The sequence below is a fragment of the Melanostigma gelatinosum genome (assembly GCF_949748355.1).
Source record: "Melanostigma gelatinosum genome assembly, chromosome: 19".
Classification (NCBI taxonomy): Eukaryota; Metazoa; Chordata; class Actinopteri; order Perciformes; family Zoarcidae; genus Melanostigma; species Melanostigma gelatinosum.
Window position 1 is genome coordinate 8,938,833 of NC_136652.1, and position 14,787 is coordinate 8,953,619.

General features: G+C 40.4%; 1 protein-coding gene across 5 annotated transcripts in view; it reads right to left on the reverse strand.

Moving 5' to 3' along the window:
• Positions 1–872: 872 nt before the first annotated feature.
• Positions 873–14,787, reverse strand: part of dnmt3aa (DNA (cytosine-5-)-methyltransferase 3 alpha a) — a 42,807-nt gene continuing 28,892 nt past the window's right edge. For 4 of the 5 annotated variants that reach the window (XM_079290366.1, XM_079290364.1, XM_079290362.1 and 1 more), the window contains 14 exons: positions 14,542–14,689; positions 14,214–14,357; positions 13,789–13,833; positions 13,349–13,428; positions 12,929–13,041; positions 11,623–11,806; positions 10,118–10,202; positions 9,300–9,445; positions 9,021–9,111; positions 8,671–8,819; positions 7,947–8,032; positions 7,767–7,836; positions 7,107–7,225; positions 873–6,174 (listed from right to left, as the gene is read on the reverse strand). In XM_079290366.1, coding sequence (XP_079146492.1) covers positions 6,033–6,174; positions 7,107–7,225; positions 7,767–7,836; positions 7,947–8,032; positions 8,671–8,819; positions 9,021–9,111; positions 9,300–9,445; positions 10,118–10,202; positions 11,623–11,806; positions 12,929–13,041; positions 13,349–13,428; positions 13,789–13,833; positions 14,214–14,357; positions 14,542–14,689 — 1,602 coding nt within the window. In that variant the 3' untranslated portion in view covers positions 873–6,032. The remainder of the gene's footprint in view (positions 6,175–7,106; positions 7,226–7,766; positions 7,837–7,946; positions 8,033–8,670; positions 8,820–9,020; positions 9,112–9,299; positions 9,446–10,117; positions 10,203–11,622; positions 11,807–12,928; positions 13,042–13,348; positions 13,429–13,788; positions 13,834–14,213; positions 14,358–14,541; positions 14,690–14,787) is intronic. The other variant, XM_079290365.1, reaches the window with a different exon arrangement.

Below are 14,787 nucleotides of genomic sequence, written 5' to 3' on the forward strand. Positions count from 1 at the left end.
AGATTACAAGGAGCACTTGAAGGCATCAATATGTGGCTGAAGGACCACAGCATGGAGACAGGGCCCTCCTTCCTGGCAGCGTGGCAGAATGGTGCTGTCACCATTGTGGGGTCGGCGCTACGCTTCCGGGACGACGCTGCAGTTTGGGACTGCGTTATCAGCTGTTAACGGTCGTAAGAGCCGGTGTGGCCATGAGCTAGCAAAGTGTGGCACGCTCACATGAACTGACAGCCATTATAATGTAACGGTGACCGGTCCGGCTATGTCAACAGAGCACAGAGGAGCTCAGATTGCATCACATACAGAGGGAGAGCAACTTCATTCTCTGCTCAGGCAGCTATAATACCTAAATATATCTTTAGCAAATATATGTTTGCTGCTATATTAATGTTCTGAATATTGAAAAGAACCTTTAACAATAATCCAACATAAAAATCGCTGGGTACTCAAATTTGGACTTCAAATTTGCTGATTAAAATATGTGTATACTTGTACTTACAGGTGTACTTGTACTTACAGTCTGTCTTTCAATCTTCAACACACAGAAAACACTCAACATTTGTCTTGTTTAAAAAGACAGACGCAGACGTAAACTGATATTAGGGGTGCACACTTCTAAATGAAATTGTTGATGTTTAATTGCAGTCATTCATCGTAGAGTTTGGCAGAGTAGACCAGCTCCTGCTGTCCTCATCAAAATCTCACGAGGCGACAAAATGTAATTTGCAAGAGAAAATGCGGAGTGTTACTGTGTTGATTTTATGTAAAGCAAACTTTGTCCCGAGGAAACTGAAAGACAATAAGCTGTTAAAAAATGAGAACCAACCATGGCCGCTAACTGACATAAATTAACACTGAGCCTTCAGACCAAATCACAAGAAACAGTACTTTTTTTTATTCACGGTTCAATTCTTACATTGTTCAAGTACAAAGTTAAAATGTCTTTTTAATTAGTTCATATTCATACAAGAGTAAAATAATAATAGTGCCTTTTCATTACTACGACAAACTTAAATACAGTCATTGTAAAGACAAACTTGATTTATACTCCTAACAATATATTTTTCTTATTTTCAGATAAAATTTTAGCACCTTTTGAAACACCACCAGGTCCTCCTTTTCTTAAAAGCTCATCTTTCCTTTAGTCCATGAGATGAGTGTCTGCATGCGCCACAGCAGTGTACTTGTAGGTGTTATGCATGTATCTCTGCGTCTGTGTGTTAATAACAGTGTGTGTGTGTGTGTGTGTGTGTGTGTGTGATCTATGTGTAAATGTATCAGTGTTGAAAACAGCCTAAAAGCTGTTGATAGGCGAACAGAAACATCATCACCGTGTCACACATCGTTTGAAAATATCCACTCCATTCCTCTCGCCTTTTGTCCGCCTGCACTCTCAAACAGATACGCGTTGAAACGACGCGAAATGAGCTGAAGTTCTGCTTTAGAGCCGTTGAAATAAAGCAACAGCTCGTTGTGACCCCACATTTCAGACATCAGATACACAACAGGACTAATGGAGCACGTCTACTCATTCATTTAGATTGGCATCTTCTTTAAAGTCCAAAATCACAGATTTTTTTGGTCTTGATTTGTTTATTAAGTCATAACACAGTTGTTCCTCGTCTTTTTTTGTTTTGGAGGTCAGGGTAATCAATACAGGGAAAATAAAAGCAAAATAAAATGTTTTAAGAACAAAACAATATACAGTTTTCTGTGATAAACTTGTTTCTTTAACCCTTTAAGCATCTGGTGACCCTTTGAAGGTTTTGAACCACTGTGATGGCTATTTCATTGTTATTTGTCTGCCATTGGTTTTGATACCTGCCGCATCCACGCACACTTCCTTCCGCGTCGTTTCAACTCGCTCTTGTTTGAGAGTGTCCGTTAGCTCGTCGTTTCAACAATTTCTTCCGGCATCCTCGGGTACAATAGAACAAGTCACTGTACTAACTGTAATATATGCTTTCTCTAGCCTCGCTCTCTCCCCTCGAGGCTGAGAATGAACTGAGCACCAACCTGGAACAGTACACACACACGATAACAGATTATTATTGTAATTATTATTACCATGATTATTATTATCATTACTCCCTAATCTAACATGGAATCGGAGATTACACTGACTGACTGACATGCAGCACCGGGGGGGTCGGGGAGTGGGGTAAGGGGGGGGGGGTTTGGATGAGGGGGGTTAGGGAGCACCAAGCGACGCAGGGTGATGATGTCACACCCAGCGGCGCCGTGGGAAGCCTGATGGCAACAGGCGGCCGTCAAAAACAGTGTGTATGCATGTGTGTGTTGATGTTTTGTAGCTAAAGATGTTCAGAGTAAGCGTGAACGTCGGCACTGTGTTTCCAGCAAATGTGTGTGCGTGTGTGTGTGTGTGTGTTACCTGCAAGAGCACTGTAAAAAAGAGTTTAAGAGTTTAAAAAGCACCTGAAGGTCGGTTGTATAAACGAAGAGTAAACATGATGGAAAAAACGTTGAACCTGCTGGTTTGTTGTTGGTTTTTGTAACTGTTTGTGCATGTGTGTGCATGCGTGTGTGTGTGTCAGCATAGACGGCATGTGTCCAGTTGTTAGCTGGTATCTGAGGAAGGTCAGAGGATCGGAAGGCTTCCTGGAAAAGATGGTCACCTGAAGACCAAGAGCACCAGACTGAAAGAGATTTCTAAAGACAGCCCTGTGTGAATATGACACCAGTATAAAGGGACGTCCACACACACACTGTCTGTGTGTGTGAGAGAGTCTTGGAAACATTGCTATATCGTGACATTTTCTCTACTTGCTTATTCCTATTCAAAGTTACAGAGTTTATCCCAGCATGCATTGGGCAAAAAGGCAGAAGAAACCCTGAAACGGGCGCATGGTATGAGGAAGTATCGGTTATTCACACAGGGCTGTCTGTTTCAGTCGTAGGAAGTAGAAAACCAGCATAGCGTCTGCAGAGTAAAGGTCTGGATCTGATAACAGGATGACATTTTGGATCCCAAAAAAGCAAAGCAGGAGCGCAACGGCAAGAGACGGACAAAAAAAGAGGTTGCAAGCTGTATATTAACATTCAGATATTAATATGTTCAGGTTTATTCTCCACTGACTGTCAGCGAGACACCGAACCCCCGAACAGGTCTTTGGTTAAATGTTTCTCAGAGGCCGTGCTGCTCTGGAGGCAGAAATAATCTCACTGGATCAATTTAAACTTGTTGAGCTGAAGATTGATCACGTCTTTGAGTTATTTTTGTTAACTGCTTATACACTGAAAGTCAATCCTTAGACAACAGCATCAAAATATTTTGTACTTTGGTAATTGTGCCTCAAACAACGGCACCAAAAGCACATTTTCTTTGCAATTTTGATTGCAATTTTACAACACACTTCCTAATCACACTTGCAATCATTGGGAAAACACTTCTCTTCAAAATGCAAAACATACCTGAAATTGGCAACAAATGCACACATAAAAAAACACCAACCAGTGTGAGCCTCAGCACTACAAATAAACCTCAAGTAAGATCAGTGTTGGTATAACGTACACCAGTGTGTTGTTGCTGCTTTTAAAGAGTCCCGGTAATTGAAATGGTGCACGTGTGCATCGTTTTGTGGCAAAAGTGGCATCATGAGCTTTTGATTGCAGAGTTTAACTTTGACACAGAAGTGAGACGTTTATTCTGCAATAAGTGTGTAAGTAATTGCTAAAAACGGTACGAGGCAGGAAACAGTTTAACAGTAGAAGAAGTCTGCTTGTTTGAAAACGTCCAGAAAATTAGTGTGAGAAAATGACACTTCAGTGTCTTTTAAGGGAGTGGAGGAAGGTTTCAAAATGCTTTTTTAAAAATGAAACATTTCGGTCTAGCGATTCTAAACTGAGATTTTGACACAAAATCCAGACGGCAGACGTAATGCGGTACAAGATCAGCGTCATAAAAAGATAGATGTGTGTGTGTAATCGACGATGCCTTGAACAATAAATATATCGTATCTAAAATGAAGATACAATCTCCAATCCTTTAAACTAAAAATGAAATGTATTCATGATCTTAAAGGTCTCAATATTTGCTCACTGCAGAGACGACGCAGAGCAAAGCTACTCTCGTGATGGCTGAAAACACACCAGGCTACAGAGACAGACCACCTTATGTCGTCATTTCACAGTATAACTGCTTCGTCTAAGCGTTATCTGAACACATCAGCATCATACAATAGTGTTCTTTGTTACAGTATTCTGACATCTACGATCCAGATGTGTTTACTGGGACTAACTTTGTGCAGATGTTAAATGTCACATCCGCCGTCAGAGGCCAAAGTAACCTCAGTCTACTGCAGGCAAGCGGCACGATTACTAAAGTGACGGACAGTATTGTTACAATTTCGCTCCGTCGCGATGAACACAGTGGACGACATCATTTGAGTGACAGTTAACAGTAACCAATGCAATACAACAGTACTTTTACACATGCTAGTGTGTTACAATGCTACGAGTGTGCAGAATATCACACCATATTCGCCAAAGCATTAGCTAACCGTAATGTACAATCACTGCCTAAAATATTGCAAAAAACACCAAAATATAATACACTAAAACATAACTTAATGGTGGCACTTATAGGTATTAAGTATTAATAGGTATTAAGTATAAAAGCTTTTATTTTCTGACAATTTTTGTAATCCAGTGAGCACTAACTGATTGTTTTACCCCCCCACCATGAGTGTGTGTCCGTCCTTGTTGTGCACTCTCTTTAAACTGCTGTCTCTGACCACCGGAGGGCGCTCCAAACACCGAGGATGTAGTTACACAGGTTCACGCTATGATCTTTACAATATGATCTTTAAAAAGTCTTTTCTGGAAGGAACATGCCAACCAGTATCATTTGTCTCTTATGTTGTCTAGAGTCTTGTTTTAAACCAGAACATGTTGGTCACTTGTGTATTTGTGTATTTTTATGGACTCCAGGAACACTGGCAACTTCTTTAGTGGAAGCTAATGGGGATTCTGTAAACAATGAGGTTAACGAACATGAGCAAAGGAAAGAAATAACCTCAAACTGCTGTGGCATACCCCAAATAAATAAGTCTTTTACTTCAGTATTTCATGTTACAGGACTTACTGACAAGATTTAATACAAAAGTGGTCTCCCTCAGGAGAAGATGAAAACCTATTTTTGGTATTATTTTGCCACACAAACCTCTGTTTTACATTTGTTAATTATTCGTCACTCCAGAGCAGCTTTTCCACCAAGAAAACAAATCACAGTCGGATGTACTTCATATGAATCTATCTGATCATATTTAGTTGTTTTTTTTGGACCCTCTCACGAAATTTGACAAATATATAGACCTTAATAATTCACGTCTCTTGCTTAGTGTTGCCTCCACCTGCTTGTAAGCTGAATTAGGGACACAAAACTGTGAGACCGAAACAACCAGAGACTGTCCGGTCTTCAAGAGCACCAACAACCTTCAAAGTGTTGTATTAAAGTGGCACCATTTGGACTCTATCACCGCCTGACCAGCACCACGAGCGTAAAACCGGTGTTTGTGTTTGTATGTGTTTGAGTTCATTGCACTGTATTACACCAGCAGCACTATCACTACACATGAGTACAGTAAAGTGTTTGGGGTCAGAAGTGTGTCGATGTACTCACTCTGGGATATTGGAAACAGAAAGTTAGGGCTTCTTTGTAAGCTTTGGGCCCCCTGTAGGCTCCAGCTGCTATGACACAGTAAAGCCAGAAGACATCAGTTTCAAGGTTGGATAGGAAGTGCGTGTGTGTCGACAGTGCAGAAGACCTGCACCAGAATGTGTGTGTGTGCATGTGTGTGTGTGGAAATCAGCAAGATAGCACCTCAGGTCAGCCAGTGATCTACATGGTATCTAGGGAAGCAGTCCTTTACAAAGTGTGTGTCTGGTCATCCTGTGTCAACCTTCATGTACTAGCTCTATACTGTGTGTCTGTCATTACATACTGTATATGTGTGTATGTGTGTGTGTGTGTGTGTGTGTGTGTAAGAGAGAGAGAGAGAGTTGGTGCATGACTAGTTGCAGGCGAAGTACTCCTTGAGCGGGGCGAAGAGGTGCTTGATGACAGGGACGCTCCAGGAACGACCCAGAAGCCTTTGCCTGGCGAGACGACCCATGTTGGACACGTCGGTGTAGTGGACGGGGAAACCAAACACCCTGCACACACACACGCACACACACGCACGCACACACACACACACACACACACACACACACACACACGGCATTTAAATATTGGATTTAAAAGAGACAATTATTATTCAACAAATCAATCGTTCATTGACAGAAAGTTGATCAGCAACTATTTTATTCACTGATTTCAAGCAAAAATTCCAAACATTCCCTTGTTTCAGCTCCCCAACTGTGTTTAATATGTGTACATTGGAATATTTTTAGGTTTTGAACTACTGGTCAGAAAATAAAACAGCAATTTGAAGATATCATTTTTGTCCATAAGAAGTTGTGATGACATGTGTTACTGTTTTCTGACATTTCAAAGACAAAATGATGAATCAATTAGTTGAGAAAACGAGCAAAAAAAGCGTAAATAATTGTTAGTTGTAACAACCATCTTTGACCAGACAAACCTAAACTAATATATTGTGAGTTATTAATTTTCTTGAATTTTAAAAGTAAAAGTTGTATTTTTGTGCAAACCATTTATTGATTTTATTCCATTACTTAGAGACTCATAATCCGCAGCTCATCTGTGTTTTCTCTTCACTTTCTTCACTTTCACACGACACGACTCTTAAAGTCGTCAGATCGCTGCGCTGTTCACACCACACTACGTTCTGTCTTGTAATCAGGAGTCTTGAAGTCATTGTGGTTTTCACGCTACATGACTGACTGGCGACAGTTTTGTCACACACTACAACTGGAGGAATCCCCAATGACTGTCGGTCTCGTCTCAAAACTACCATTTGTCCCGTAAACACGTGTGAGATTTGCTTCATGAAGTTTGCACACACAGAGATAGAAGACTTATTTATTAAAGTACCACAATGATCAGAAACACGAACGTAGTCCACGGGAGTCAGAGGAACCCTGCACACACAGAGCAGAGACACAAACACAAACCACTGTACCTTTCCATCTCGGTGCACCAGAGGATGTCTTCCTTGCTGTCCATGAAGACGGGGAAATGCTCGTCTTTCCCCTGCTTCACAGAGTTGGAGCGTGTCGTTATCGTACGTAACTTCTCAAACTGGAATTAACATCCAGAACCAAGCACACACAAAAACACACACACACACACACACACACACACACACACACACACACACACACACAAACCCTTTTTTAATCCTAAAGCCATCCCCCTTTTCTACAATACATTGTTGTTTAAAAAAGTCATTGTTAACAAATGAGCATTTGTTCAAGAAATGAGTGACAAGTGAGAGAGTAGCAGGAAGAAAATGCAGTCAAAATGGGAATCAATGGGGACATTTTTGCAGAATTACTCTACAGTGTGTATATCTATGCTCAAAGGAGAAATATTCAATTTCCATACATCCCATTAGCTTTTATAAAGAGCATCAGTCGGACAAATTTCCAACCTTTTTTTCCAGTTTTTGTTTTCCTGTCCATCAATTAGAAAGTAACATTAAATACTTTCTACATTTGGCTTTTTACTTTCCAAACTTGGTTGATATTATATGATAATGAGCACACACACACACACACATGCACGCACGCACGCACGCACACACACACACACACACACACACACACAGGTGGATAGATACCTTGGCTGTGCGGCCGTGCTCGAGGCACTCTTGTAGGTCCAGCCTGTCATTCGTCATTGCTGCCAGAGGTCTGGAATAAAAGGGGACAAAATATAAAAATATGTTGATTCCAATTCTGATTTGTAATCAAATACAGTAAAAGTGAACTGATCATAACAATGGTACGTGTGTCTGTATTACCTGGACATGCCTGGCATGTTTCCCCAGAAGTAGCGAGCGCGGTGGGCAGCAGAGACCTCTTTGGCGTCGATCATCACTGGGTTACACTGAACAGGAGCAGCAGATTTACTTCCTGTTTCACCAAATATGAGCATCTTTTGTCCTATTAACTGTGGTAAGTGAAACTAATAGTAAAAGTTTCATGGTTTAGATAAGATGAACCTTTATTTCTGTAACGTAGGTTAGTTTATGTTGATTTATAGCCTCAGAGATGGAGGTGCTGATTGTCTTAAAAATTCAAATATCCAGTTATGATGTAGAAAAGAATAACAATATGCACTTGTATTTATCCTATTTTTACTATCATTCTCAAATGTGTTTTATTTAACACTTTTCAAACACTTTTATTATCATTATTATTAGTATTTATTGATCCCCATAGGGGATATTTGGTTGGACAGAAATAAGTGCAGACAAATAGAGAAAGTAAAAATGAAATAGTACAAGGTATATAAATACAACATATATGTTTGTCGGTATGAATATGGGAATCTAATTGAAATAGTATATACGATATCATGAAATAAAACAGTATGACATATTAACATAATATCGTGTAATGTAGTATGGGATCAAATATATAGTACTGAATGAACACTGGGTGACTGTGTGCGATCCTTTGGAGTAATACACGTGTATCTATAGAACTGTATTTAACTTAATGGCTGTGTTCTTGCTGCTGTACCTCTAGAAAGCGGGAGATGTCCCGTTTGTCGCTGACTCCCATAGCCACCACGTTCTCAAACAGCCAGTAGAACGGACGCTCGTCGCCCGTTTTTGGTCGAGCCTCGTGCAGCAGGCGGTAAAACTCGAAAAACAAGCGGCCTGTTCCCTCTGTGGGGAGGATAGTGGAAGTTCAGCATCCATATTTCATTTCACATGAAGATCATCAGCGCCACTGAGCCTTTGTAGTTTAAATCACTCATTTAATCTATTAAAACTTTCCTCCAAGTTTTTATTTAAAAAATGTATTTATAGAAGAACATTGTTATAGTCTGGTGTGAATTTCAGACAGATCCAAAGAGCGCCTCTCACCGAAAAGGCCTTTCCTTGCAGGGTTGACTATGGAGAGGTCGTTGCAGGGGCTTCCTCCTATCACCAGGTCAAACGGTCCCCACTCCTCGATCTAACGGCACGAGTTCACATCAGCACAGAAGGGTTAAAGAGGCAGTTTGGTGCAATAGAACACTCAAAAACAATCAAATGGCACCTAAATAAGCATTTCCCTCTTATGCTGTGTTTACACTTAAATGCCTCGTGTGATCTGATGTATGAATCTGAATATGTGGAGAAGCAAAGAGGAGTTCCACTCACATGTTTGCGTGTCACGTTGCGTACGTCGCCCACGTACATGATGCGACCCTGGTGTCGGACCATGCCGACAGTGATGGAGTCCTCACACACCTCAGACGCCACGTACTTGTCAACGTGCATGCCCAAATCCTTCAGCACCAACAGACCTGTGTGCACACACACACACGCACACACACAAACGCACACGCACACACACAAATATACATTTTAATTCAGTTAAATAAAGGTCAAAAAGAACAATTCATGAAAATAAATGAAATAACGATCATTGTATTGAACTGTTAACTATAATTAACATTGTTTTGTGGTGAAGGGTTGAGGATGAATTCAGGAGTCTAACAGCCTGAGGAAAGAAGCTTCTCTGAAGTGTGGTGGTCAATCAGCTCCTTTGTTCTACTGACGTTGACAACACTGTAGGTTGTTGTTTGAGCACCACTCTGCAAGATTGCTGATTTGACAATCTACATGAGGTCTCATTGTTGTTTGTAATCCTGCCGTGTCATCTGCAAACTTCACAACAGAGCTCTCTTCATGTCGGGGGGGGGGGGGGGGGGGGTGATCATGGTCGTAAACCAAAGTATTGGACAAATTAAAATAATGATGGTAAATAATTAGTTGAGAGTTCACCTAAGTTATTATTATTCTTTCTGAGGGGACCATGAATGCCTGTACAAACATTCCCGACAATACATCCAATAGTCGTAGAGACATTTCAGTCTGAACAGAAGTTGTGGAGCGGCTGACCGACATTGTCTAGCAATAAATTGATTCATCGATAATGAGAGTAATCGTTTGTTGCAGCCCGACACGTAACGCACCTGTGGCAATGCCATCAAACAGGGAGAGAACTCTGATTGGTTTCCTCTTCTCTGCTGAAACTGGAGGATACAACTTGGCTGGCTCCTAAAAGAAAGAGGAGAAGAAACATCGATGAGAACAAGATTAAATATTAAGCTTTACAGTAGAGAGAGCTGCTCATGACACATGAGCTTTATTCATGATGATGATCTGATCTGGACATGCTTCTGATGTTTTAGCCTTCATGGATCATTTATAGCTGAGCAGAGGCCTCGCTGATCCCCGGATGTTAATGTGATATTAATTAATATGTGATGTATTTCACCTAGTTCCCCGAGCAACAGTTATGGTAGCAGATCAGACTACGATGGCAAATATATCAAATTTACGGCCATCATGTTGTCAGGACTGAGTTGGTGTAATGAGGTGTACCGTAGTATCGTACAGAAATACATGTAAATATAGAAGTAGTAGTCTGAAGTGTGTCACCAGAGATGTGAGATGGAGTATGATAAGCAGACACATTACTAAATCCTAAAAAATTGAAGGAAATACAATTATTGAATATATATTTTAGTATTTTAACCATCATTCTAAAGCAAATTGAATGACCCCTAACGTACATGGATACATGACAGCTGCTGTCCCATGCATTGGTACATTTACTGAAGAAATGTACTTCACTTGAGTGTTTCCACTTCATGCTACTTTCTACTTCTATTAAACTTAGCTCCACCCTTGACAGCTGCAAAATTAAAGTGGTGAATATAGTCATAGATCAATAATTATCATCCAGTAATGTGATATATATGATTGTGAAATGGGCCATTCTGCATCTTTTATCTCTCTCTATCTGTCTTTCAAGGAAACTATTAACTTAATAATAATTTAAAATCATCATAATATAACATTACTGTCTTTAAGAGGCTGTAGCAGATTTCTAAAGCTGGAGTGGACATCCTGGTATCATACATGATGAAACTAGACGACTAAGGCGTCCATTGATACTAACGTTATACATTGGTACATGTCACGCTCGCTTATCTGGAATAAATAACCTCACAAAGTTAAGGATATTTTGGCGAGGGGAGAACTGGCATGGCCATTTTCAAAGGGACCCCTTAACCTTTCACCTCAAGATATCTGAGAGAAAATGTTTTCTATAGGTACCCACGAGTTTCCACTGTACAGACATGCCTACACATTGCATACATTGGGTGTGACTGGAAAGCTGAGACTCTTGTGGATCTAATAAGACCAATAGTAATCATGTGCGATGAAGTTCACATCGTGAGACCATCTCTTTAAACTTGATGTTGCTGTATAAAACCAACCAGAGACCTTGGTCATTCAGAGGATGTATGGCTATTCTAAGTGTAGTGACAATAAGGGGGGTTCTGAGCAGTTTCCAGGACAGAAGTGCTTGCCACCTGCATCTCAAATGAATATTCAGGTCGTGTAATGTGTAATGTATCTGAACACCAGAACTGAAATGAATGGAAAGAAGGCGACTGTCAAGACTCACAAAGTCCTGCTCGTGGTTGTTGGCGAAGAAGTGTTGTAGTCTGCAGGGCCAGTCGTCCCGTCGCCGCAGTAAGCCGCAGGCGCTCCGGGAGCCACACATGTAGCAGTTCCAGGGGTCTTCTTTGATGGCTATCGCAGCCGCGCCGGCACCGACCAACAGATCCACGCACTCCACACAGAAACACCTGCACACAAACTCACCATGACGCTTCTTCACCAGACTGACAAATAGTACTTTCTTGGGGAGAGGCTAAACTGCAGCTGTCTTTGTGCTCAGCATCTACATCGGTGCAATGTCAATGTAAAGTATATTTACTGTGTATGAGCTGCAGTCAAGTACAATTTTGAGGTGCTTGTACTTGTAGATTAGTTGATCATTTCCATTTACTACTATATTTTGGAAGAAAACATTTAAATTTTTCGTCCACTACATTGGCAATATTAGCTATATTGCAGGTTATTAATACAAAATATAAATTGCGTTATACATTTTGAGGTATTATTATGCATTTCTAAGCTACCCAGCAGTATATAAAGTAGTTCCAGGAGCTCCATCTTTACCAGCAGCTCATTACCATGATGTACATATTAATGCATTAGAATCCAGTGATATCATATATTATTATATACATTATATTATTCTGAAATGGGCTATTCTGCATGATGAGTACTTTTACTTTTGGTATATTTTGAAGCTTATATTTTTGTACTTTGACTGCGGGACCTTTACTTGTAACAGAGTATTTCTGCACTGCAGTACTGCTACTTTTACTTCAGTAAAATATCTGAATGCTGCTTCCAGTGGTGGTCACATGTCATCGCCCCCTCTCTCTAAACTGTACTGTCAAATAAAGGCGAAAATGCCTTCATTTAAAATAATAATTCAATTAAATTAATCAAACACAAAGTTATGATTATCCTAGGGACACACTCCATACTTTTACTTTGAATTTGAGTGTAGTATTGAGTATTTTTACAGTGTAGTATTGCTACTAAGATCAGAGTACTTCTTCCACCACTGCATGACAAATGACTGCTGTTTGGAGCTGTTGGGTATTTGCAGTGATGAGGTCAGAGCCTGGGTGCCAAAATACACAATGTGTGTTCACATAAATAAATCTGCTCGTCATGAGTCGTCCGGTTCAATTGCTAAATAAATGGAGTCATTCCGTTTATATCACGCTTTGACATTTTGGGGTAAATTGTTTTATGTCCACGTGAAATCCAAAACCTTGTCCTGGCAACAAGTAGAAGCTGCTTGCCAGCGTCTAACTCAGCGGTGTATATAAACACAGTTTGGTACTGACCTACAGCAGTTGTTGTTGCCACACATTAGCACCTCTCTGCCTCCACAGCAGATGGTGCAGTAGGACTGGTAGCCGTCATCGTCGTACTGATAGGCGCACTCCAGGAACGAGTTCTGTCAGAGAAACAAAGCGGTCAGGAGGGAGGCAGAGAGGAGGGGGGGGCGTGTCTTTGTTGTCCACCATCATGAGGCATTTGTTGTTTGATGTAATGTAATTAACTGTTGTAAAATAAATAAATACTTCCTTGCTTTGTTTTTGACTGTAATTTGCTGGATTTATTTATATATATGGACCACATAATGTTGTAAAATTATCTCACAATATTATTATATCAATTTCATACGAGTCCATAATAAGAGTGTCAAATTACAGACCGACCCAAAGTGCAACTCAGATGAGAAATGTTGTTTTTTTTCTTACTTTGCAGCCCTGACACATTGCTCCTCCGAAGAGAGGATGCTCTATGGAGACGTTGAGGCTTCCACAGGAGATGCAGATATCTGAACAAACAGACACAGACACAGACATGATTTCATTATTACACATAACACTTTGTTTAGCCCTTTGATTACATTAATGGAGGAATTAAAAAATACACAAAGACACTTTTTAAATAAACCCCAACATGCTTATTGATCAATAACAATATACATGTCAGCCTTCACTCCAGTACAGCCGTGAATTATTCTTATTCAAAAATATAAGTTGTTGTAAGGGGAAGATGATATGAATGAGCTTTTAATCTCTCTACTATATGGTGATAAACAACACTGTATAAAACAAAGAAGACATAATTAAATACTTCTTAAATTCAAGTCCACAATAAAGAATGCTGCTTGAAAGAAATCTGAAATGTTTACCGTCTATGTTCCTGGTCTTCTTTTTGACCTCACATATGAGTCTCTCTGGAACAAAAGAGAAGACGTCAACACACCATGAATGTGAACACTGAAAGACAATTCATAAAAAGGCCAAGAAAGCGTAAATGTTGTCATAAAGGTTACCTTCTCTTTTGAGTACAATGATTTTTTTTCTTGTAAAATTAGTCCATTTCTGATAAAATATCCTGGATGTTTTGCTGTCGGAAAACTACGCGAAGAATCACAAATAAAGGTGTTTCCTGCACACCAAAATACTGCACACGTTAAACTTCTTGGGATTATATTTCAACATTTACTCTGAGTGAAGGTTCTCTCTCTGAAAATTCTTGAATAAACGTACAGAGAAGTTGTGGGTTGATTTCTGAATAAAAGCCGCTTCATCTGAGATGTGTTTGTGTGTTTACCTCTGGTCCCTTCGTCGATCACCTCTCGGATCTTTGCTTTTTCAGCTGAGTTCTTGCGCGGTTTCTTGGCGGCTGGAGGCGTGTACGCTGCCTCAGGTTCCGCCCACATCTCTGGGTACACTTCCTTATATGGATTTCGTTCCTCTGTGGGGGTTATGACAACAGAATAAAGTGCCCGTTAGTGGTCTTAAATATAGTAGTATGTAACACAAGTTCACACACATGAACACATCTTAACCACTGTTCCATTCTGAGGAGTATTTGCAGGATGTGTGTGTTTTAGACGATCACTCCCGTAAATGATATATAAAAGTAAATGTGTGTATACCCTCCGGAGGTTCCAGTGATTGTGGACCTTTGGGTGGGAAGCCGGTCATGGCCCACTCTATCATCTGTCTGGTCTGAGTCTCCACCCCGTCTGCATCATCGCTCGCATCACAGGAAGGAACTGGCCTCCCCGCCCGGACACTGGCCACCTCCACACAAGATAAACACACGGTAAACAAACAGGACAAACATGTCAAATACATAAGAAGGAGAAATATGCTAATTATGGCTCTACACAAACTTAAAA